This window comes from Bos indicus, chromosome 4 (assembly GCF_029378745.1).
Source record: "Bos indicus isolate NIAB-ARS_2022 breed Sahiwal x Tharparkar chromosome 4, NIAB-ARS_B.indTharparkar_mat_pri_1.0, whole genome shotgun sequence".
NCBI classification, from domain to species: domain Eukaryota; kingdom Metazoa; phylum Chordata; class Mammalia; order Artiodactyla; family Bovidae; genus Bos; species Bos indicus.
Window position 1 is genome coordinate 33,294,048 of NC_091763.1, and position 25,952 is coordinate 33,319,999.

A 25,952-nucleotide genomic window follows, 5' to 3' on the forward strand; every position below is an offset into this window, starting at 1 on the left:
TTTTAACCATCTTCCAGTTAAAGAATTTAACTGAAGAGATAGGGCACATCCTTCCATGAGTTAAAGAAGATAGACTTTGGGACGTCGCCGGGGTCCATTGGTTAAGACTCCATGCTTCCAATGTAGGGGACGTGGGTTTGATCCCTAGTGGGGGAAGTAAGATCCCACATGACACCTGGTGTGGTCAAAAAATTTTTTAAAACAGATGATAAATCTAGAGTTGATTCTTAAAGGAAAACTAGAACTAGAGGCATAAGGCTATACGAGTGTGCAGTCAAGATGTTGTTTGATGAAAGATAATATGAGCTGTGGCTGATAAGTGATTTGTCCCTAATGTAGCATAAGATAAGTTGGGTTTCCCAAGTGGGTAAAAAACCCGCCTGCCAATGTAGGAGGCTCAGGAGACATGAGCAAAGTCCATGGATCGGGGAGATCCCCTGGAGGAGGGTATGGCAACCCGCTCCAGTATTCTTGCCTGGAGAATCCCCATGGACAGAGCAGCCTGGCGGGCTACTGTCCACGGGGTCACAAAGAGTGGGACACAACAAAAGCAACTAATCATGCACACATGCAGCACAAGTTGGCTGAAATAGCAGATTTAATTAGAATAATGACTCTCAAACTTGTTTGATTATAACCCATTTAGGAAAGGCAAAAAATTTCATTCCCCAGCCTGCCCCCACAACTGCTCTCATAGTCTCTGTAGTGGGAAAAACCCTTGGTAATAACAAAACGTTGGAGTTGAAAACAGCAATAATGGTAACAGTAAAATAATCAGACTACGAGAAAGTAAAGAAATAAATGGTTATTCTCCACATCCATTAACACAGGGGAGCAAAATTAAAGGCATGAACCGTACCAGTTATGGTTCAGCATAGGAAACAAAGCTCTGTGGGCATCTGAGCAGCTGCTCGTTTAATAAGGGGGTTCAGCGCTCACATCATCACTGGCAGAGGGGAGTCAGAATCAGCGCTCCCAGCGTTCAAATCAGCGCCGCAGCTGGGATCCTGTGGCCAGGAAGTTGCCGGGACTGGTGCCCATGTCACAGCTGCTCCAAGCCTGAAGACACAAGGACAGAGTCTCGCTGCTGCAAAAGCTCCTTTCTGCCGGAACACGGGTGACGGTTTACCACAGCTTCTGGTTTCCAGGTTTTGCACCGGGCATCTCACTGGTAGAACCTCAGTTACTGCTGGCGGCAGAAGGGAGCCTAGGAAATAGATTTTAGTCCTGCAGTCCCTTGATAGGTGAAAGGACAGACACACAAGAATATGGAAATGAGTGCTGAGTGCGTAGAATAACCCTCTCAGGACTACAGTGATGATACACTGCAAACAAAGCGCCCTCATCTGTTGGAGGAACACGATGATCTGCTCTGTGTGTTTGCGCTAGAGCTTTGAGATGCCACCAAGTGCTACACAGCGGCCGGCCTTCTTAGTGGAAGTGCCCCAGTAAAGGCTAGTAAATGTGCCAGGTTCTGTTTATGAACATCAGTTGGTGATCATAAAGACTAAGTCAATAGGTTATTAGCAATTAGTTCTTACTGCCATGAAAAAAAAAAAATGAGTCTGGGGACCGGAGCGTCATTTGATTGTAAGAACTGAAGCAAGGACTTGACCCTGAGGTCAGGAAATGCTCGTGACCATCAGCAAGCCTCAAGTCACACTTAGCAACGTTGACCTGAGTGCTGGTTCTCAGACTGGTGTGGGTCCGAATGGTCTGGAGAGCTCACAAAGAATGCAGCCACCCTGGCTCATTCACACAGGTTAGGACCCGGCCTTTTCATTTTTTAAACTTTCCCAGATGATTCTGATGCCAACCAGACTTTGAGGACCACTGAACTGGTAACTTTGCAAGTTTCAGGTCACACTGTGGCGAGTCTTACAAAATGAAGCTATGGGATTGTTCAGAGAGTAGAGGCTCTGAGTTTCGTGGGGCCCGAAAGTTGTACAGTTTCAGGGACTATACTTGAAAGAGTTAGGAACACAGAATTAGTCACAAGCGTAAATATTTACTTCTAATGAAAAAATTTCACAACAAAATATTAAAGCCTTAAGGATTCTGGTCCCTCTCCTTTTTAGGCAAGTTATCCTAAAGGCTTAGCCAGAAAACCCCCTGACTGCAGCCTGGCCTCCCCTCACCCAGGACATTGTGTAACTCCTAGCATTTGCCTGCAGATGAGGGTCCTTGAATCTTACATTCATTAGCTTCACTGAGACTCACTCGAGTCTTTGGTCTTCCCCTGACCTTTCCTTTCTCTCCTTGCCCATCCTTCACACCACCATCAGAGTCCTCTCTCCCTCTTAGGACACAGCTAGAAGCCTGTCGTCTGGCTGTTACCCACTGGGTGCCTGGGCTAAGATGGATACATTGTTCCTTTGAAAGAAGACAGAAAGTATTTTTCAATTCTCAACCATTGTGTAGCCAAAATCTAACCTGTAGTGTGCAGACCTGAGCTCCCTTAGCCACTAAGAACGTGACCCTGCACAAGCGACGGAACTCTGCTCATGTCCTCATCAGTAAAATGGGGATTAAAATCACACCGATCTTGCAAGTTTTGTCAAGATTAAATGAGAGAGTGCATGAGGCATACTTCAACACAGGACCTATAATATAATCAGTGCTCAATAACTTGTCTAAAATGATTATTTCAGAGTAAATACATACAGGAAAATGATACATATTTAACATTTGATTGTGCTACTGAAATCAGGCAGTAGATTTAAGTCTAGAATAGGGATAGCTCATCATTTTAATTTAGCCTTTCATTGTTACTGTCAGTGTGTTACTTGAGATTTTCACTTAGGCCAGGATCTTTTGAGCAGTGTTCACAGACTCACTGGATTTCCTTGGTCTTCCTCAGATCACCACCCGTGCCTCAGCCAAAGAAGATGTGCATTGATCTTTTTACATTTGGACGTTTAAACATATTTTCCCTCAGGAAAGGATCCTTTAGGAAACACAAGTTTTAAATAGTTAGCAGTAGCTGTGTATAGTGTGGGGATGAGGAGCTCTAAGCATCTTATTATATGTCTGATGGAAAAACTCATTGAAGCTTGCAGGGATCAGTCATATTCATCTGATTATATTAAACTGTCTTTTTTTCTCCTAGTAGTGTGTGTGTGTGTGTGTGCGTGTCTGTCTGTCTGTCTGTCTGTGTGTGTGTGTTGCTCAGTTGTGTATGACTCTTTGCAACCCCGTGGACTGTAGCCCCCAGGCTTCTCTGTCCATAGAATTCTCCAGGCAAGAATACTGGAGTGGGTTGCCATTCTCTTCTCCAGGGGATCTTCCCAACCCAGAGATTGAACCTGGGTCTCCTGCATTGCAGGCAGATTCTTTACCATCTGAGCCACCAGGGAAGCCCCCTAGGGGTATAAGTCTGGAAAAAAATTCTTTTTCTTCCCTCAGTTCTCCATTTCTGAAGTGCGCAGTCTTCCATCTAGCCTGAGCTGCTATATGGTTTGTAACCATCCTTGTGTGGTTTTTCCTTCCTCTCTTCAGCCTCTACTTTCCACTTTCACTTAACACCACGAGGAAGCCTGGAGCATAGATGCTTGGAATAGTCTCCATGGCAACTGGGCTGGGTGCTAATAAGGTCATGGCTGTGTTTTCCATCCATCTTTGCACCTGCTAGTTTCACGAATAGAAGCTACCTTCCTGCAGCAAAGCCCGTATGTACCCTGTCCTTGGCCAGCTGTCTCCCAGAGGCGGGCAGCTGGGCACATGGGATTCAGAGTATATTTATAGCTTGGGATATACTCATCAGTATTAGAAAAGCTCGAAGCTGAGTCACTGATGTCTTCTTCCGCGGTTATGGCAGCTCTCACTTGAATGCCAGCGTTCTCTTGCAAAGTAGATCTTTGGGGCAGATACATCTCCATCAGAAAGGAAGGATTTTTATCTGCGAGGCTGTAATGGGCATGCCCAGGCTTCTGCAGAGTGATCCAAGGGGAACCAGGTTCCTAGAGAAAGGCCAGGCTCTCCCTCCTGCTGCTCTGGGTAAGCTATAGATGTCTGTCCATCCTTTCATCCCCTCAGACATCTGTCCCTCTGCTGTGGTTCCAAGTGCATCACACAGGCACCGTTCCAAACCACAGACAGTCCTTCACACACTCTGTGCCCAGCACTGTGCTCAGTGGGGTCCCTGCTGACGTCGCTGAATCCTCAATTCCGGAGTTTAGGGATTATAATCATTCCCATTTTATGTGCAAAGAAACAGAGGTACTAACTCACTTTCCTAAGGTCAACAACTATTTAGAGAGATAGCGGCATCCTCCCACGCTCACTTCTGTTTCACTTGAGTCCTCAAAAAGCTGATCCTGACTAATGGGTCAGATCAGAAATGTGACCTCCAGGCCTGTTATGTGGTGATAGCAGTTAGTTATTTCCAATCGAATCGTGGATGCTTTTCCTGTGAAAAATCGATACAGAGAGGTAAGGATGGGGGACTTCCCTGGCTGGTCCAGTGGTTAAGACTCCAGTTGAACTAGGGTTCAGCCCCTGGTTGGGGAACTGGGATCCTGTGTGCCACATGGTATGGCCAGAAAACTAAAATTAAAAAGTCATCTTATTTAAAAAAAAAAAAAAGAATGCCAGAATACATTCCAGAAATAGAATATGTTTTATTAGTTTCTGGTGGCTGCTACAACAAATTACAGCCAGTTTAGGGGAGTAAAACCCCACAGGTCTATCTTATGCATTCTGGAAGTCAGATGTCCGAAGTGGACCGCACGGTGTCGGCGGGGCTGTGCGCCTTCTGCAGGCCCTCAGGGAGAGTCTGCTTGCTTATCTTTTCTGGCTCATGGCCCCTTCTTCCATCTTCAAAGCCAGCAACGACTGATCGAGTCTTCCTCGTGTTGCTTCACTGTGATCCCCAGTCTCCTGCCCTCCACCCCCCACAGTTAAGGACCCTTATGATTATGTTGGGTCCACCTGGATAATCCAAGATAAGCTCCTCATCTTGAGCTCAGCTGATGAGCAGCCTCCCATCATAATTCTCTCTGCATGTGAATAATATGAGCAGGTTTCGTGAACTAGAATGTGGATATCTGGGATGGAGGACTCGGGCATTATTATGCCTTGTTGCTGTTGTTTAGTCACCCAGTTGTGTCCGACTTTGTGACCCCATGGACTGCAGCATGCCAGGCCTCCCTGTCCCTCGCTGTCTCCCGAAGTTTGCCCAAGTTCATGTCCATTGCATCGGTGATGTCATCCAATATCTTATCCTCTGTCACCCCCTTCTCCTCTTGCCCTCAATCTTTCCTAGCATCAGGGACTTTTCCAGTGAGTCGGTTCTTCACATCAGATGACCAACATACTGGAGCTTCAGCTTCATCAGTCCTTCCAATGGCGGTGGGGGGTTGATCCAGGGTTGATTTCCCTTAAGACTGACTAATTTGATCTTGCGGTCCAAGGGACAGCAATTATTCTGCCTTCGAGATGCATATATCAGAAGCTAGAGTTAAAATGCAAGAAACATGACAGTTCCCCAAAGCATGCAGTTATAACCTGATTCAGTTAACCTCGACAGTCCAAAATAAAGCAACAACAACAGTCTCATAACAACTTGCAGTCTTAATGTAGGAAATAACAACATTAATTTTGCTAAATTCAAAAATGTTCTGGTTCTGAGGCTGATCCATGATCTCTTGTTTTCAGTTAATCGATGGCAAGGAAATAAAGCAGCTGAATGTCCAGTGGCTGCGTGCACACATGGGCATCGTGTCCCAGGAGCCCATTCTGTTTGACTGCAGCATCGGCGAGAACATCGCCTACGGAGACAACAGCCGGGTCGTGTCCCAGGAGGAGATTGAGCGCGCGGCCAAGGAGGCCAACATCCACCCCTTCATCGAGATGCTGCCAGACGTAAGTCTCTCACCAGTTGCAGTGCCTGGGAGCCTGTGGTTGTGATTTGTAAAGGGCTGGATCCCAAAGGTGAAGAGAATTGAGCAACCAAAACACACCCCTGCTGTGGACAAGCATCTTCCCATCTATGTCATGGTTACAGAACACTTCCCGTCCCCGTCTGTCATGGTTACAGGACACTTCCCGTCCCCGTCTGTCATGTTTACAGGACACTTCCCGTCCCCGTCTATGTCATGTTTACAGGACACTTCCCGTCCCCGTCTGTCATGTTTACAGGACACTTCCCGTCCCCGTCTATGTCATGTTTACAGGACACTTCCCGTCCCCGTCTATGTCATGGTTACAGGACACTTCCCGTCCCCGTCTGTGTCATGGTTACAGGACACTTCCCGTCCCCGTCTGTCATGGTTACAGGACACTTCCCGTCCCCGTCTGTCATGTTTACAGGACACTTCCTGTCCCCGTCTATGTCATGTTTACAGGACACTTCCCGTCCCCGTCTGTCATGGTTACAGGACACTTCCCGTCCCCATCTATGTCATGGTTACAGGACACTTCCCGTCCCCGTCTGTCATGTTTACAGGACACTTCCCGTCCCCGTCTGTGTCATGTTTACAGGACACTTCCCGTCCCCGTCTGTCATGGTTACAGGACACTTCCCGTCCCCGTCTATGTCATGTTTACAGGACACTTCCCGTCCCCGTCTGTCATGTTTACAGGACACTTCCCGTCCCCGTCTATGTCATGTTTACAGGACACTTCCCGTCCCCGTCTATGTCATGGTTACAGGACACTTCCCATCCCCGTCTGTGTCATGGTTACAGGACACTTCCCGTCCTCATCTGTGTCATGGTTACAGGACACTTCCCGTCCCCGTCTATGTCATGGTTACAGGACACTTCCCGTCCCCGTCTATGTCATGGTTACAGGACACTTCCCGTCCCCGTCTGTGTCATGGTTACAGGACACTTCCCGTCCCCGTCTGTCATGGTTACAGGACACTTCCCGTCCCCGTCTGTCATGTTTACAGGACACTTCCTGTCCCCGTCTATGTCATGTTTACAGGACACTTCCCGTCCCCGTCTGTCATGGTTACAGGACACTTCCCGTCCCCATCTATGTCATGGTTACAGGACACTTCCCGTCCCCGTCTGTCATGTTTACAGGACACTTCCCGTCCCCGTCTGTGTCATGTTTACAGGACACTTCCCGTCCCCGTCTGTCATGGTTACAGGACACTTCCCGTCCCCGTCTATGTCATGTTTACAGGACACTTCCCGTCCCCGTCTATGTCATGGTTACAGGACACTTCCCATCCCCGTCTGTGTCATGGTTATAGGACACTTCCCGTCCTCATCTGTGTCATGGTTACAGGACACTTCCCGTCCCCGTCTATGTCATGGTTACAGGACACTTCCCGTCCCCATCTATGTCATGGTTACAGGACACTTCCCGTCCCCGTCTGTCATGGTTACAGGACACTTCCCGTCCCCATCTATGTCATGGTTACAGGACACTTCCCGTCCCCGTCTGTCATGGTTACAGGACACTTCCCGTCCCCATCTATGTCATGGTTACAGGACACTTCCCGTCCCCGTCTGTCATGGTTACAGGACACTTCCCGTCCCCGTCTGTCATGGTTACAGGACACTTCCCGTCCCCGTCTATGTCATGGTTACAGGACACTTCCCGTCCCCATCTATGTCATGGTTACAAGACACTTCCCGTCCCCGTCTGTCATGTTTACAGGACACTTCCCGTCCCCGTCTGTCATGTTTACAGGACACTTCCCGTCCCCGTCTATGTCATGGTTACAGGACACTTCCCGTCCCCGTCTATGTCATGTTTACAGGACACTTCCCGTCCCCGTCTATGTCATGTTTACAGGACACTTCCCGTCCCCGTCTATGTCATGGTTACAGGACACTTCCCATCCCCATCTGTGTCATGGTTACAGGACACTTCCCGTCCCCGTCTATGTCATGGTTACAGGACACTTCCCATCCCCGTCTATGTCATGGTTACAGGACACTTCCCGTCCCCATCTATGTCATGGTTACAGGACACTTCCCATCCCCGTCTATGTCATGGTTACAGGACACTTCCCATCCCCATCTGTGTCATGGTTACAGGACACTTCCTGTCCCCGTCTGTGTCATGTTTCTGACACTTCCTGTCCCTGTCTATGTCATGTTTATATGACACTTCCCATCCCCGTCTATGTCATGGTTACAGGACACTTCCCGTCCCCATCTGTGTCATGTTTCTGACACTTCCTGTCCCCGTCTTATGTCATGTTTATATGACACTTCCCATCCCCGTCTATGTCATGTTTGCAGGGCAGTTCCCGTCCCTGTCTGTGTCATGTTTCTGACACTTCCCATCCCCGTCTATGTCATGGTTACAGGACACTTCCCATCCCTGTCTATGTCATGTTTGCAGGACACTTCCTGTCCCCGTCTGTGTCATGTTTCCGACACTTCCCCTCCCCATCCTATGTCATGTTTACCCAACCACCTGCCTGACTCCCTGTGAGCAGTCTGACTAAAAAGTACACGTCTGGGAGGCCTTGCCCTCCACATCAGGGCACGGAGCCCACAGAAGCAGGTGTGACCCTCCCCATCATTTCTCTCCCAACCTTCCTTCCCTCTGCCTCCTTGCAGCTCTGCCCCAAGCCTTGAGCCTCTCTCTGTGGAGTCAGGCCAGGCCAGGGGACTGAACCCATTCATAAAAAAGGCTCTGAGCAAGGGTGAGTTATTGGAGTGTCCGTGGTATGGTGTCATCTCTCACATGGGTCCCACGCTCCACTTGCCGGACTGATATTGAAGCCCGCCCTGGGCTGTTGTCCCATGGATGCCTTCCGAATTCCTCCTAGGAAATTAGATAAATGGAGCCTCTTACCTCTCTTAAGCTGCTTAGGTCCTGTATTTTAAGTGCATCTAGACTGTCTGGAGTTGGAAATGGCAACCCACTCCAGTATTCTTGCCCGGAAAAATCCCATGGATAAGGGAGCCTGGCGGGCTACAGTCTACAGGGTTGCAAGACTCAGACACGAGAACACATATACACTAGACCTGTCTTATCTCATGCCCCCCCATTATCACAAGTTATGTTCTTTATTATAAGGAATTGCCCCCTGAAAACAAAGGTCAGCTTCAAGCCAGCAGAGAAGGTCCTCTCCTCGTGGGGAAAGATGACAATGCCTTATGGCCCTAGGCCGCTCCCGAGACTGCCTTTGCTTGAGGCTCTTCTCTGGATCACTGCCGGCACCACACATCACAGTCCTCCAGGAAGAAGCAGTGTCCCCTCTCTCCCCTGCTTTAACCTTCTAGCCCATCTGTGGATAATGGGCCCTTCCCAAGGCTGGAACATTCAGTGCATAACTTTAATCCCCTTCACTAATGATGAGGTCAGTTAGTCTGGGCATGGGCCAGCACCTCAGTATCACCTGGGATCCTGTGAGAAATGCAGATTTTCAGGCCCTACCCCAGACCTGCTGCACCAGAAACTTGGAACTGGGGTCTAGGAATCTGTGTTCTGGTACCCCAGGTGATAAGGGATGCAGGTACAGTTAGAGAACCACTGGGATAGGGGTTAACAAAGACAAATACTGAGAGTGATTATCATCTAGCTTATGAAGTGTATCTTGCCCCAAGGACCTACTTCTTCACCTTTGTGGTTCACACTAGACTTTGCTGTGGATCCATCCTGTATACAGTAATTACTTCTGCTTTACCCCAGCCTCCCTCTCCATCGCTCCCCACCTCGCTCCCCTTGGCGACACAAGTCTGTTCTCTGTGTCCGCGAGTCTGTCTTGCAGCTCAGTTCACTTGTGTCATATTGTAGGTTGCACATGAGTGATACCATATGATATTTGTCTTTCTCTTTCTGACTTACTTCACTTAGTGTGATAATCTCTAGTTGCATCCACGTGGCTGCAGATGGTATTATTTCATTCTCTTTTACGGCTGCGTGGTATTCCATCGTATGTACGCACCACACCTTTGGTAACTGTTCATCTGCTGGTGAATGTTTAGATTGCTCCCATGTCTCGCTGTTGTGAACAGTGCTACTATGAACATAGGGTGCGCGTATCTTTTTGAGTTAGAGTTTTGTCTGGATGTGTGCCCAGGAGTGGTGTTGCTAGATCATATGGTAATTCTATTTTTAGTTTTCTGAGGAATTTCCATAGTGGCTGCACCAGCTTACGTTCTCACCAGCAGAGTAGGAGGTAGGACATGATTTAAAATCAAACTCTGCATGTCAGAATCAGAGCCCACAGTTTACAAAGTTTCAGCCTGGCAAGAATCTGAGAATGAAAAAGGATAATGTGGTTTTCTAGGTTATACGTTGCATTTCTGCTCTCACTTATTTACCCTATTAATTCCAGTCCTTATCGTCATATTTAATACTTAATTATCTACTGTCAGGAGAATTCTAAAAACAAAAGTAAATCAGGAGATTTCAGCTTTTCAAGTTAGATACCAAGATAGAATTTCTTGGCATCCATTAAAATTGTTGACGCTTTGGAAATAGTCTTATAAAAACAGACAGCAAAAGGTTAGCGTTCTAAGAATCTTCCCTTCCTCACTTTTTGAAATAATGCAGAGAGCATCACCTACTGGTCATAAATAAAATGAGCTTCAATTATATTATTCTGCATAGCCTGTTAAAATCAAATTTCCTTCCTCTGACCAGTCTTTGTCCCAAATATAGTGAAACCAGAAGGCTTGAAGAGACTAACATTGCAGCAGTAGTCTTCCTCAGGTTAATTTGTCCACACTAAAACATAATTTTTAAGACACAAATGTCTATTTTCAAGAAGAGAAATTAATCCTGCCATTTAGAGCTATGAATTTGCTGTTAAACTCATCAACCCATTCTTAGCTTCTGAACCTCAACCTTTTTGTGTATATGGAAGTGGTTATCCTATTTTCTGCAAGCAGACTCTTTCTCACAGCTTTATCAGTTCTGCTTTTCATAATAACAAACCCCTGTTTACAGAAATACAACACCAGAGTAGGGGACAAAGGAACTCAGCTCTCTGGTGGCCAGAAACAGCGCATTGCCATAGCTCGCGCCCTTGTTAGGCAGCCTCGCATCTTGCTTCTGGATGAAGCTACCTCGGCTCTGGACACGGAAAGTGAAAAGGTGAGAATTTAAATTGGTCTCATTCACACTTGAAGCAGCTGTCCTTAGACGGTTTAAATTCACACTACTGTCTTCTACGGTAAAGAACAAAATTCAGGCTGATAACAAACTTTGTTACTTTCAGTGGAATTTAAACACTTTCTGTAGCTGTCATTCAAGAGATCTAAGATGAAATGAGGCAGATTAGTCTTATAGCACGTGTGCTCCAAAAAATAGCCCTGGATCACTTTGTATTGATCCAAGAAGCTGCATTCAGGAGGCATGGTCCCATCTCTACTGACAGCATCTCCTCAACAACTATAGCAAAAAGTGGAAGCACAGAAAAATGTTTAAACCTGGCTGTTCCTTAGGTAAATACTAGCTATTGTTTTTAGTTTGAGAAAAAGTTGAGTATTCAGGTATCTGAATGATAAACTCATTCTGAGGTTTTTTTTTTTAATCTTTTATTGGAATATAGTTGTTTTATAATGTTATACTGAGAATTATTTTTTAATTTTAAAAATACCAAAATTCAGAGAAGCTGTGTTTGGCCCGTGCCTAGGCTTCCTGACTTAACTGTGGTGCTAGACCAGAAGGATGCTGCTTGGATAAGCCCACTACTGAATGCTTTTAAATGATCGCAGGGGCTGTATTTATAGTCACAACTTGGAGATAGCCCCTACCCGAGAACTAACCCAAACTAGGATTCGGTATCTTCCGTATAACAGATCCCTTGCTTTGTGAAATATGTGTTGTATTCCACTGACACTGTTAAAGAAGCACTTATCGTTGGATACATTAACGGTGAGGCTTGTTATGAAGGAGGAATTCAAGGGGGAGGATTATCATGACCAGAGGTAATTTGTGTGATTATTGAACAGGTTGTCCAAGAAGCCCTGGACAAAGCCCGAGAAGGCCGCACCTGCATCGTGATCGCTCACCGGCTGTCCACCATCCAGAACGCAGACTTGATAGTGGTGTTTCAGAATGGCAGAATCAAGGAGCGTGGCACACACCAGCAGCTGCTGGCACAGAAAGGCATCTATTTCACCATGGTCAGTGTCCAGGCTGGGACAAAGCGCCAATCAACAGTGACTGTATAAGCTGTCAAATATTGTCTTATAGTATTTGTGTTAAAATATGGCATTTAATCAAAATTAAAAAGCAAACACTTAACAGAGAAACTATGTAGAGTTACTTATTTAACATTTCCTGCCACAGTGGAAGATCCATCGCACTCTGTTCTGGGTCTTCAGAGACTTTATAATTGAAAGAACAGAAAGAAGCATCATCGACAGGAGTAAATCAGTGGATATGATTGCATTAAAAAGGTTATAGAATCATTCAAAGTAGCTTTTGTTAATAAAGTGTATAATTTTTATTTATATTTTCTTATTCGAACTGTAACTGACTGCCCTGCTAAAAGATTACAGAAGTAGCAAAAAGTACTGAATGTTTGCATGTAGTGCCTATAATAAAACTAAACTTTTATATGACTGGAGTCATCTTGTCTGAAGTGCCTGTAAATCTGTCATCTCTCACCTGGACTATTGAAGATCATTTCTGCACTTAAAAAAAAGGAATTCTTTAAAAACGCCCATTTCAGAATGGGAGAAAATAATAGCAAATGAAGCAACCGACAAACAACTAATCTCAAAAATATATAAGCAACTCCTACAGCTCAACTCCAGAAAAATAAATGACCCAATCAAAAAATGGGCCAAAGAACTAAATAGACATTTCTCCAAAGAAGACATACAGATGGCTAACAAACACATGAAAAGATGCTCAACATCACTCATTATCAGAGAAATGCAAATCAAAACCACTATGAGGTAACATTTCACACCAGTCAGAATGGCTGCGATCCAAAAGTCTACAAATAATAAATGCTGGAGAGGGTGTGGAGAAAAGGGAACCCTCTTACACTGTTGGTGGGAATGCAACCTAGTACAGCCACTATGGAGAACAGTGTGGAGATTCCTTAAAAAACTGGAAATAGAACTGCCTTATGATCCAGCAATCCCACTGCTAGGCATACACACTGAGGAAACCAGAAGGGAAAGAGACACGTGTACCCCAATGTTCATTGCAGCACTGTTTATAATAGCCAGGACATGGAAGCAACCTAGATGCCCATCAGCAGATGAATGGATAAGAAAGCTGTGGTACATATACACAATGGAGTATTACTCAGCCATTAAAAAGAATACATTTGAATCAGCTCTAATGAGGTGGATGAAACTGGAGCCTATTATACAGAGTGAAGTAAGCCAGAAGGAAAAACATAAATACAGTATACTAACGCATATATATGGAATTTAGAAAGATGGTAACAATAACTCTGTATACGAGACACAGCAAAAGAGACACTGATGTATAGAACAGTCTTATGGACTCTGTGGGAGAGGGAGAGGGTGGGAAGATTTGGGAGAATGGCATTGAAACATGTAAAATATCATGTAGGAAACGAGTTGCCAGTCCAGGTTCGATGCACGATGCTGGATGCTTGGGGCTGGTGCACTGGACGGCCCAGAGGGATGGTATGGGGAGGGAGGAGGGAGGAGGGTTCGGGATGGGGAACACATGTATACCTGTGGCGGATTCATTTTGATATTTGGCAAAACTAATACAATTATGTAAAGTTTAAAAATAAAATAAAATTAGAAAAAAAAAAAAAACGCCCATTAATTTTGTAAGAATGGTTAAGCTGTATATTAATTCCTGTTGTACATGTCTTTTCACATTGGGTTCTATTCTACAAAGCCATGTGGCTTCTTCTTGAACTTGATCCTGTTGATTCTTGTATTTCCGCATTATGCTGACTCTGACCACTCACATGGATCAGTACAGGGTTTTGGGGGCAGAGGATGGAAGCTGTGAAGCACATACTGTCATGTGTGTTGACTGTGTTGCATTGTTGTTATGAGGGCTTTTACAGAATTTTCATCTTTTTGTACTTTTGAAAAACATTTGCATGTATTTATTTGGCTGCCCTGGGTCTTGGTTGCAGCACATGGGGCCTTCGATCTTCACTGCGGCATGCGGGATCTCTGTTTGCGGCATTCCCACTCTCAGTTGTGGCATGTGGGATCCAATTCCCAGACCAGGGATCAAACCCTGGCCCCTTTGTCTTGGGAGCACAGAGTCTTAGCCACTGGACCACCAAGAAGTTCCTTTTTGCACTTTTCACAATAAAATTCTTCTTCTGTTTTGATATTGAATCACTTTTCCCAGTAAACTGGTCTCTTCCAAATTGATCCTTCTGGTGGCAGATGATTAAAATGTGCTGTAAGTTTAAATACAATCAGAAAATGGTGCTCCGACTACAAAAAGACAAGCCAAAAAGCACTATAAACATGACTGAAAGGCACAAGCTGGGAGCAATATTTGACATATTTATTATGAACAATTGGCATCCTGAAAATACGAAGAATTTTAAAAGGAACAAAAATGCCATCCCCTCCAAGGAAAAATGGGAAGAGAACATGGTCCAGAAACTCCCAAAGAAGAAACGCTGGAGAAAGAAAGTGCACAGTCCCAAAGAAATGCAGATTAAAATGACAAGCCCTTGAGGAGTGACATCAGCCTTGCGACAGAATAAGGCATCTGCCCTCTTTGTTTTGCCCTCAGCGACAGTAATTTGGCATTGAACCACGAACAGGAGTACCGTCTGGGAGCTGTGGCATCCAACACCCTGTGCCAAGGGGCCCTGAGAGGAAGGAGTCTTGCTTCCCTGCAAGTCGACTGGTAGGGATACAGACTTGGCCCTGACTGGACCCTGAAATAGCCTGTGAGCTGGCTCGAGCAGCGCCCCCTCCCCCCGCCACCAGCCTTGGTCCAGGAGCCCCTGGAAAACACTGTCTGAAACAGTCACCCACCGACCAGAGAGCCTTTGAGAAGTCCGGGCTTCCAGAAGAGAAGTTTCAGCCCGCCTTTGGAGCCCAAAACTGAGTTTGGATGCACTGAGAGAGCGGGAGGTGCAGCTTCACCCTGCCCCCAAGGGGACCCAGCTTAGGGCCAGGAGAGATCTCATCCTGCAGTTTCTCTCAGGGAAAGTGAGAGCTTGTGGGTGACACGTGGCTTCCCAGCCCATGCGGGAGGCTGTCAAAGAAGCTTCTTTCTCTCTCCCCACATCCGGTGTCCTGAAACATGGACTGCATGACTGGGAGGCAGGAAGAGATGGAGATGGCAGGGAGCCCCCTCAGGGCATTGAAGGCACACGGGTCCAGCTGACTGCACTCAACAAGCTTGTCCTGAAGCTGCAGGGGATGCCTCACCTGCAGTGCTCAGCATATGCTGTGCTGTGCTTAGTCGCCCAGTCATGTCTGACTCTTTGCAACCCCATGGACTGTAGCCTGCCAGGCTCTTATGTTCATGGGATTCTCACGGGAAGAATACTGGAGTGGGTTGCTATTTCCTCCTCCAGAGGATCTTCCTGACCCAGGGCTCAAACCCAGGTCTCCTGCATTGCAGGCGGATTCTTTACTATCTGGGCCATAAGCGCTCAGGATACCTTACCCACAAATAGCCCCTGACCCTGTGGCCGGCTCCCTGTGTGCTCCCGACAGCAGTGGCAAGAGCAGGACCTGGCTGATGACTGGTGAGCACACACAGACGGCTGAGCCAAATCTACCGGCTAGGGAGAAATTGCAAACTTGAGCTTTAGTGCCACCTCTGGGATTCCCTGGTGGCTCAGATGGTAGAGCGTCTGCCCGTAGTGCCGGAGACCTGGGTTTGATCCCTGGGTCAGGAAAATCCCCTGGAGAAGGAAATGGCAACCCACTCCAGTATTCTTGCCTGGGAAATCCCATGGACAGAGGAACCTGGTGGGCTACAGTCCATGGGGTTGCAAAGAGTCAGACACAAACAACTTCACTTGGCAAAACAGGAGGAAGACAGCCAGTACGTGGCCAGATGCACTGCTGATCAAGAGAAGGCATATAAGCCTAAGGGTTCTGCCACAAGAGGGAGCAAGAAGTGTGGATGAGGTACAATCAGAGGAAGTCAGAAAGCCTCAGAATCACTGGCAGGGCTGAAGGAAGATACTTCTCTCCTGAACCAGTTAATAAAGACAGGAGAAGGTGAATATAGTTCAGATGGGAGGACTGCAATGCAGACTTCAAGGGACGTGAAAAATTAAGGAAACATGATACCACCAAAGGGTGACAATGTTGACAGAACTTTAGCTAGAAATAAAAGCAGAGGAATCAAATAAATTGGAAATGAAAGAGGAGAAATGACAGCTGATACCACAGAAAGAGGTTCATAAGAGATTACTATCAACGGCTATACACCAACAAGTTGAATAACGTTAGGATAAACTGATAAATGCTTAGAAACATACACCATATTAAGATCGGATCAGAAATCAAAAATCTGAATAGACCAATAATGAGTAAGGAGATTAAGTCAGTAAACCAGAACCTCCCAACAAAGAAAGGCCCAGAACCAGATGGCTTCCTTGGTGAATTCTACCAAATATTTAAAGAATAACACCAATCTTCTCAAACTCTTTCAAGAAATGGAGGCAGAGGGAGCACTTCCAAAGTCATTTTATGAGGCCAGCATTGTCCTGATTAAAAAGTCAAATAAAAACATTATAAGAAAACTACAGATGAATATGGGTGATCAATATAGGTGCAAAAATTCTTGACAAAATACTTGCAAACTGAATTTAGCAGCACAATATAGGGATCATACAGCATGATCAAGGGGGTTTATCCCTAGAATACAAGGATAGTTCAACATAGGCAAATCAATAGTTTATTAATAAATTAATTCTATTAAATAAGATGAATAAAATGGAGAATAAGAATCAGATAATCTTAAGAGATGTAGAAAAGAATTTGAGAAAATACAACATCCTTTCATAATAAAAATTTTTCAACAAACTGTATATAGAGGGAATATGTTGTTCAGTCACTAAGTTGTGTCTGAGTCTGTGACCCCATGGACTGTAGCCTGCCAGGCTCCTCTGTCCATGGGATTTTCCAGGCAAGAATACTGGAGTGGGTTGCCATTTCCTTCTCCAGGGCATCTTCCTGAGCCATGGATTGAACCTGCATCTCCCATGTCTCCTGCATTCCAGGCATATTCTTTACCTCTGCGCCACCAGGGAAGCCGTAGAGGGAACATACCTTAACAGAATAAAGGCCATATGTTGTAAGCCTACAGCTAACATCATACTCATTGGTGAAAGATTGAAAGCTTTTTCTCTAAGATCAGGAATGAGATAAGAGTCCCCATTCTTGACTCCTAGTCAACATAGTACTGGGCATTCTAACCAGAGTAATCTGGCAAGAAAATAAAAGGCATCCATATCAGAAAGGAAGAAGTTAGGTTGTCTTTGCAGATGATATGATCGTATACATATACAGAAAATCCTACGGATTCTACCAAAAAATGTCTTTCTCTCCATGGCCTCTTTCATGTAGCATAATGCCCTCCAGATTCATCTGTGTTGCCACAAACGGCAGGATTTCCTTCCTATGGCTGAACAGTATTCCATTCTAAGTATTTACTGTGTTTTCTTTATCCGGTCGTCCTTTGGTGGATACTTAACGTTTCTGTATTTTGGCTGTTGTGAGTAATGTGACAGTGAATATACAGTGCTGATTTTGTTTCTTTCAGGTGCATACCCAGAAGTGCCATTGCTGTATCACGTGGTAGTTCTAGTTTTAATTTTTTAAAAAAATGTGTTTTCTGGCTGCCCTGGGTCTTCACTGCAGCGCTCAGGCTTTCTCTAGTTGTGGTGCACGGGCTTAGTGGCCCCGAAGCACGTGGGATCTTTGTTCCCCGACCAGGATCGAAACCACGCCCCTTGCGTTGGAGGGTGGCTTCTTCACCACCAGGCCACCAGGGAAGGCCCTGGTTTTATATCTTTGAGAAACCTTCACATTGTTTTCCCTAATTTGAAGCCACCAAAGTTGTGTTAATTGGTCACAGTAGCCTTGGGGAACTAATAGAAACCTCAGATGGGGGAGCTAAACATGATGCTTTTATTTTATTTTACTTTTTAAAAAGAAGGGTAATGAGGCTCTGAGATGAGTGAGAAGAGAGAAGAACGAGTGGCTATGAGAAATATCCAGAGTCTAGATGTGAGCGGTGGAGGGAGGGGAAGAAACTGGCTAGGAGAATGCCGTGACACGGGTGGAGGTGAACAGCTCTCTTAGGAGGAAGGTAGTTTGTTCGCATGGCTTGAAGGTGACATCATAGTAGAAGGTGTTTTAGAGTGTGGCCCCTGGTACTAACTAAACCCAGATGGGTCCCACTGTGTGCTGTTTGCTTGAAATCAGCTCTTTTATTTTCTTAATTCCATCCTAGGATTACCCAGCTCTGTCCAACTTTAAACAGTGATGATGATTTTTGTGTTTCTGTTTCTGTTTCCTGATGCACACAGCAGCCGTTTGTTCCCAGGTCTCAGTAAGAAGAAGTGTTTTTGATTCCTTTTTCTTACTCACATCTTCATTTCAGATGCCTGCTTCTAGTTTATGAACCTTTTGAGGAAAGGATTGTGTCTTTGCATCACTTTGTTCTTTTGTCTGGCGGTGTCTTTAGTATATACTCAGTCAGGTTCAGTAAGTGTCTGCTCTTCTGCTAAGCTTTTTTAAAAATCTAGTATGTACCTCCTCTCTATTAGTTTTGTTTTATCAAAAATTAGGATCTGAAAAGTGATTTGTTAATATAACATATATTAAGAGTAGTCTTATGTAAGGCCATATAGTTTTACATAAAAAATAAGTAGGAAAGCCCATCGTTATCATAAGACCTGTGACCCAGCTTTATCTACTCTACCAAATAAAAGGGGAAGCCTTTTAGGAGTTATGTCCATAATTTTGTAAAAGAAAAAATATCTTTATGAAGTGAGAGTAGTCTAATAACAGTATCATACCAATATCAACGTCCCGGGTTTGATTTGTATTCCCCAGGGGATCTTTATGACCCAGGGATTGAACCTGGGTCTTCTGCGTTGCGAGCAGATTCCTAATTGTCTGAGCCACCAGGGAAGCCCTGTAATAGTTGTTACCTGCTGTCATTTAGGGAGGCTGGATGAGGGGTACACAGGACTCTGCAATTTTTGCAACTTGCTGTGGGTCTATGATTATTTAACAACAAAAGGTTAAAGATAGAATCATATGGTGAAACTTAAAGATCTGCTGCTCTTCAAGTGCTAATTATGTGGGCTAAAACGAAAAATGAGTTACCTAAGAAGTGGTGTGACTGGAGAAGACAGGCCCTAGGGATGAAGGGACAGCATTTCAGGTGGAGAAATTTCAGCCTCGGCTCTCATTTCAGTAGAGCCTTTCAGCGCCTACTTAAAAGTAGTTGAAGTACACACAGAAAGATGTTGTGGTTGGAGCTGGCTGAGCTAGGCAGAGAGTGGCATGAAGGCAGGAAGCGCTGGCCTGCTTCCTCTGGAAGCCCTACTGACAAAATGCAGTTTGGGAGTTGTAAGCTGAGGATCAGATCTTGAGCTATGATTGCCTTTCCCTCTCAGAACCTAGCCAGCGTGCCATAGGAAGCAGCCTGAGATATGTGGGCTGGCCACATGACTTGACTCAGCACAGCCCACAGCCAGTATCAAGTGGCAGCCACGTGAGGGGGTACCACAGACTTCAACCCATTCAAGCCTTTAGATGACCAGCTCCAGCTAGCACCTAACTGCATCTTCATGAGATGAGACCCAGCGCTATGCCCAGTCAATCCACAGAACCATGAGTCATAAAAATCCAGTATTTTAAGCCAGTTGATAACTAGAGCAAGTAATAGCCCTCTGAGTTGGAAAGCCTATAAAGGACTTTCACTTACCTTAACTCTTGAAAACTTCAAAAGTATCCTGTAGGCTGTAACACACCCCAGTCAGCATCTTGCACGTTGGAAGTCCTCACTAAGAACATCTGTTAAGTGAAAACAACAAAAGATCTGTTGATCTTAGGAAAGAGATCAGATGAGATTTTCAGGAGCCATCTGTAACTGTAGTCCTTTGTCCCACTTGGAACTTACAACACCAAGGTGAAAGACCTCTGCTCTTGGCTTCGGGAGGAATCAGGAGAGCAAAGAGAAAAGCGGGAATGCTCACTGATGTGTGCAAGAGGCAAAGATACATGATGAAATGTTTTCACCAGGACTCTTTCAAAAGAGCCAGTTTGGGTCATAAGGAAAAGTGACCTTTGAATTGGAAATGGAACATTTTTGCTTTCTGTGCTAGGCAGCTCAATTTAAATGTTTTCCCTCTTATTGATTGTCGGTTGTTCTGTGGAGAACCATCAAAGTTCTCCAGCCAGAAAACCTGGGTTTCTCTCCTGGCTGGCTGTTTGTTACATATGTCATTCTTTGGGCAAGTTACTGATTGTCTCTAAGTCTTTATTTCCTCATTGGACCTTATGGAATTTCAATAGCTACCTCACTGGATTACTTGAACACTGGATATTATAATATTTAGGACAATGCTTATCAGATAGAATATTGCAAAAACAATAATAATAATGTTGGTTGCCTTCACTTCATGCTCTTCAAGGCCACCTGTTCTCTTGCATGAAAAGTTCTGTTTTGTGTTTCTTCACCTAACAACTACTTAAGTGCCTATGGGCTAGATATTAGGAGCACGATGATAAGGAGCTCACGGTTTAAGGAGACAAGAAATAAGGTTAGTAATGTGTACGTGCCATCACACAAGACTTGGGGAAACTAAACAGAACGCCAGCACTTCTCTTGGGAGTGCTCTGAGGGTTAAAAACGTTTCTTGGAGAACTGAGTGTCAACTTGTCAGATGGATGCTAGAGGAAATCTGTGCACAGGGAGAGTGTGTAAACATCCCAGAAGACTGCATCAGAAGTGACTCATGGTCAGTTTCAGGTGCTGGCTTGGGAGGAGTGGGTGGTGGCCACCACAGGGGTGAGGCTAGGAAGCCAGAAACAGCCTGAAGGGCCAGGTGTGCCAGCAAAGGTGTAATTTTTTTTAATGACACAATTGCTATTATTTATTTGTTTGTTTTTTAATTTTTGTCTGTGCTGGGTCTTTGTCGCTGTGTGCAGGCTTTCTCTAGTTGCGGCTCACAGGGGCTACTCTCTATTTGTGGTGTGTAGACTTATGATTGCAGGGCCTCCTCTTGTTGCGGTTCGCAGGCTCTTGGCACACAGACTTCAGTAGTTGTGGGCAGGGGCTTAACTGCTCCACGGCATGTGGGATCTTCCCGGACCAGAGATTGAACCCATGTCCCCTCCATTGACAGGTAGATTCCCACCCACTGCTCCACCAGGGAAGTCCCAAAACGGATATATTTTTATTCTTGCTGTAGTTTGTTTAAAATAGAGTGTTGAGATATGCCTTACTTTCAGGTGTCCACATTCCTACAAGGGTACCTGTGCAGTGAGATTTTATGAAATAAATCAGATTTAACTTCTTTGCTTTCTGTTATGCAGATGGACATATCACCCTTTTACAAATGCCTTACCTAAAGGAAGGAAAGAACACACTGTAGAGACCTGGCTTGCTACCCTTGGACATGTGGGTAACCTACTGCTTCTGCTATTGGAATATTTCAACCGTGAGCATCAGGAGCCACAGCATTCTAGCATCGCAAGCCAAAAATCACAGTGTTCTCTTTGGGAAGAAGGGGAAAGGCAAGGTGAGGGGAAGAGGGCTTTTTTTTTTTTTTTTTTTTTCCATTTTAGTGAAGAGGTAGAAAAACTAAACACTGTTATCAAGATCATACTTCTAATATTTATTTTTATCATTAAACAATGGCATTTGAAGCTTTTCTCTTCTATCAGAATTTGAGTATGACAGTTTTTGCATTTCCTAAAGAGTGCATTGGGCTTCCCTGGTGGCGCAGACGGTAAAGAATCTGCCCGAAATGAGGGAGACCTGTGTTCACTCCCTGGGTTGGGAAGATCCCCTGGAGAAGAAAATGTCAACCCATTCCAGGATTACTGCCTAGAGAATTCCATGGACAGAGGAGCCTGGCTGGCTACAGTCCATGGGGTCGCAAATTATCGGACACGACTGAGTGACTAACACTTCAAAGAGTTCATTGTCCCTATCCAATCCCCTCTTATGCAAAACATGTCTGTCAGTGTGGCAATGACCCTGTTGCTCCCACTCTTTTTAGACTTTAAATAAATGACTCAGGCAATAAGTCATTTTTTCCATGGATGGTCTGTGTTGCCTGGAAGACTGGCAGTTCTTGCCAGGCTATGGCTAAACCTACCTGAATTATTTGGGAAACACTAAGGGCACAATAATCTGCTTCCTTATACTCTAACGTGGAAATTTATATTACCATATGTAAAATAGACAGCCAATGGGAATTTGCTGTATGGCTCAGGAAACTCAAAAAGGGGCTCTGTATCAACCTAGAGGAGTGGGATGGTGAGGGAGATGGGAAGGAGCTTCAAAAGGGAGGGGATATATGTATACCTATGGCTGATTTGTGTTGAGGTTTGATGGAAAACAGCAAAATTCTGTAAAGCAATTATCCTTCAATAAAAATTAATTAATTTAAAAAATGGTGTGAAATTGTTTGGAATCAGGGAGCCCAGGTCTGGAACTTGTACATGTAAATAGAACCTGGAGAGCAATATGCTAAAGGGAAATGGTTGGGTTAAAGTGAAAAAAACAATTTTTTGGATTTCCTCTGTGAGAACAAATACTTAAGAGTGTCAGAAGCTCAATACAAAATACTGGACATTTCATGAAAGTTCGAATTCATGAATAAATCTTTTGCATGTACTTCAATTCTGAAGGCAATTTTTTGGAGAAGCTAAAATTTTTATTGGCTATTAATGAACGGAATTAAATTTCAAGTACCTTTTCGATTCTCAAAATTTGCATTTATGCCAGAAAGTCCACGTTGGCTGACAGTTTTACATACTAGCATTGCATATCAAGGGCAAGGTCACAGGTTAGCTTGGCAAATTCTTGGCATCAAACTACCATATGCTTTCTACACCTTTCTGTGTTTCACAATATATTTTAATTGTTTGCTTTCTTTCCTTCTCTGGTTATCAGTTTTTAACATATCTGACAGCCAGCGCTTGATCTTGTCGTCTGCACATCTCTGTGCTCGATGCAGGAGCTTGGCCTAGTACGTGCCTTCTGCAAAAGCACTGTGTGAATCGTGATAGACACAGCTGGGCAGGAGATGGCAGAGTCACCAGTCTCCAGATTCTTCCGCATGAGACGAGCGCCAGATATCTTCCCTCCGCCCTTGTGTGTTCGCTGTCCTCCCTTCTCTCTACATGGCTTTCCACCCTGGGAGACTGACTTCTGTGGGTTCAGCTAAAGGAATACCTGGGTATGGTTGGAGGGGATCACTGCCCTTCTCAAGGCAGTTTTCTCTACATGACATTCATAAGTGACCTGGTACCTTCTCCCTCCCCTCACCCATGCTGGCATGGGCAACAGCCCCCCAACCCATTTGCATGGCCCCAACATACGTCCTATCCGTTACGGTGTATCCATGATATCCTATGTCTGCTCATACCTTTGTGAATAGTCACTGTGTTAAATCCTCCTTGAATATCCTAATTAGAGTGTGCCATTCCACTCCTCGTGGACTTCAACTGATAAAAGACAGTTACAGCTATTCAAAAAGAAGCCACCGTTCTTGACAAGGTAATGACTGCTTTCTAAAAACCTTCTCCACAATAGTTGTGAGTCTAGAATCCTGCGGGGTGCCGGCGTGAGGATCTCCACCCATGCCAAAGGTCATGAGGAAGGAGGCTCGACATACACAAAGGCGGGATCGAGCCTCAGGAGTCCCCCTGGAAATTCTCGAGCATCTACCCCCATAACCAGAACCTGCCTACTTTACTACTTTGTGCTCTCACCTACACCTCTGACTTTACGGGGGCCTGTCCCCCACTACCTCTTTCAGAGAAGGAGTTAACTTAGAGCTCCAGTTAATAATAATTCCTGGGCGTGATAGGGGTGTTTCAACCTACAAACTCCTCTGAAGGTTCTCTAGCCTGCCTGACAGGCTCGTCCAGCCCCATGTGATTGCTCACAGCCTCCCAACCATGAGAGGCATGAGATGCTTTAAACCTTCTAAAAACAAGTTCTTTAGAGAAGTTAGAAAACTATTAGTATAGTATAGTGGGCTGATTAGAAATTGTATTAGTGAAGGGTTTTTCATTTGTTGAGCCAATGTTTGTTGCTAAGTCTCCACATCCCCTGCCCTTATACACATTAATGAATATATAGAAGAAATAAGTATTAACCTTTGATATTAATCACGTTAGACCTTAGGCTAAGCAAATTCTGTCCTTAATTAAAACCCAGTACACCCTCACCCTATAGGAATGTAACTTTATCTGGTACCTTCAGAAGGTGGCGTCTGTTTTAAGAATAATCACCCCTGGAGAAATAAGTGTCCTGGTTGACTGACCGCTGTCACAAGGAGAGGGTCATAAATTGTCAGCAGGCCCCCCTGGCCAGAAGATGATGTAACACCCCTAAGATCTCTGTATACATCTGTATGAAGCACCTGACTTTAATAAAAGTCAGGACTGCTGACCCCGCGTGACTTTTGTATAACACCTCGGCGTATAAAGACAGACCCTGGAAAATAAAGAATTGGGATCAGTTCCTCGAAAGACTGGTCTCCCCATATCTCTCTCTCTCTCAGAGTCTCCATCTGGAGCGCGGAGCCCGCCAAGCTTACTAACTTTGCCTGGGCTTCTAAGATCCGACCGGGGAGGCCTCAATGTATCCTCTCCTTCGGGAGAACAGAAGGACGCCTGCAGCCTACGTAAGTGGTGCAAGCTTCTTGTCTTGAAGTTTTATTGGTTTCCCGCGTAAACCAAGCTACTCAGTCTCTTTTCTCCACTGAATTTTCCTACTGAGCTATCCTTATTCTATTGCTCTTTATATCTCTAATTAATATTTAATTAAAGCCAGTGTATCCAGTGTATTCGCCAACGCCATCTCCCCTTCGAACTCCCTGGATCAGCCGGGGCTGGTCCCTGGCAGAATCCTACCTAATCTATTCCATCACATATCCCAGTGCTTCCTTATCTGCCTTTTGCCCCAGTCAGATCATAGCTTCTTCCTTCCCGGGCTCCACTCTTCACTTTTATCTGTTTCTGTGTTATTCCCTGCTTTTGGACTTCTAGAATTATTTCTTTTAGATAGAGCTTCATGTGTGAGGTTAGAGAATATGAATTTTGTATTTTCAATGGATGTTGTGGTCTAGGAGTGGAGGAAAGAAATGTATCTTAAAAAAGCTAAATGACCTGTTACTATAGAACTCTCAAAACGTTGGTATCCTCCTGAGCTCCGAGACAGCAGCCTGGAGCCAGCACTTCTTAATTATGTGACCAGGGAACCCTTGTTGTCTAAGCACATGGTGGGCTCCTCAGGTCACAGTTTGGAAAACCTTGCTCTTTAAAATCCATCCTTTTCCTCCTCCATAAATATTTATTGAACAAATATTGACAAAACTGGTCAGAACCCTCAGAGAAGGGACATGGAAGACAGGATCCGTCACCCTTTGCCTTTAATCCATCAGTGCTTGTCGTGTCAGAATCTTGCAAGATGTGCCTGGTGGGGTGGGAAGTGACCCGCACTTCCTGCGAGATTTAGTTTGAAGGACTGATTGATGGTGCTTGGATTTCGAATCAGAGGTCTTCTTCGAGCCCTTAAGCCCAGATGATTTGTGGATGTAGTTTCTCCTCTGGGCTCTCTATGTTGATTCCTAAACCAGCTGGGGGCGGAAGAGAAGTGGGAGAGAAGGTAGAGAAGAGTGATTATCAAGTGCTTGCAATGTGCTGGGTAAATTTAGTTCATCCGGTTTCTTTAAGGAGATCACAGTCTAGTGGGAAAAAAAAGATGTTAGAATAATTAAGGCAGTATAATAGAGCATAACATAAAACTATGAAGATCTTATACCCTGGTTTCTCTAAAAATATGTATATTTATTTATTTGGCTGTGCTGGGTCTTAGTTGCAGTATACAGT

At 44.9% G+C, this 25,952-nt stretch overlaps 1 protein-coding gene and 1 long non-coding RNA gene across 11 annotated transcripts in view; one reads left to right on the forward strand and one right to left on the reverse strand.

Moving 5' to 3' along the window:
• The window catches only part of LOC109557314 (phosphatidylcholine translocator ABCB4), a 201,519-nt gene that overhangs the window by 90,632 nt on the left and 84,935 nt on the right, over positions 1-25,952 (forward strand). For 3 of the 6 annotated variants that reach the window (XM_070787624.1, XM_070787636.1, XM_070787637.1), the window contains 3 exons: positions 5,656-5,862; positions 10,867-11,013; positions 11,874-12,493. The exons of 2 other annotated variants lie outside the window; for them this stretch is intronic. In XM_070787624.1, the coding sequence (XP_070643725.1) occupies positions 5,656-5,862; positions 10,867-11,013; positions 11,874-12,095 (576 nt within the window). In that variant the 3' untranslated portion in view covers positions 12,096-12,493. Of the gene's footprint in view, positions 1-5,655; positions 5,863-10,866; positions 11,014-11,873; positions 12,494-21,416; positions 22,503-25,952 lie in introns of those variants that run through there. One more of the 6 variants, XM_070787633.1, reaches the window with a different exon arrangement.
• Positions 581-20,222, reverse strand: LOC139182684 (uncharacterized). Of its 5 annotated transcripts, none has more exons than XR_011566210.1 (3): positions 19,999-20,222; positions 19,804-19,892; positions 581-1,207 (listed from the first exon to the last, which is right to left on the reverse strand). It is a non-coding gene; the product is annotated as an uncharacterized lncRNA (long non-coding RNA). The 5 variants fall into 5 exon arrangements; XR_011566211.1 differs by having other exon boundaries at positions 581-1,236; XR_011566207.1 differs by having other exon boundaries at positions 19,804-20,222.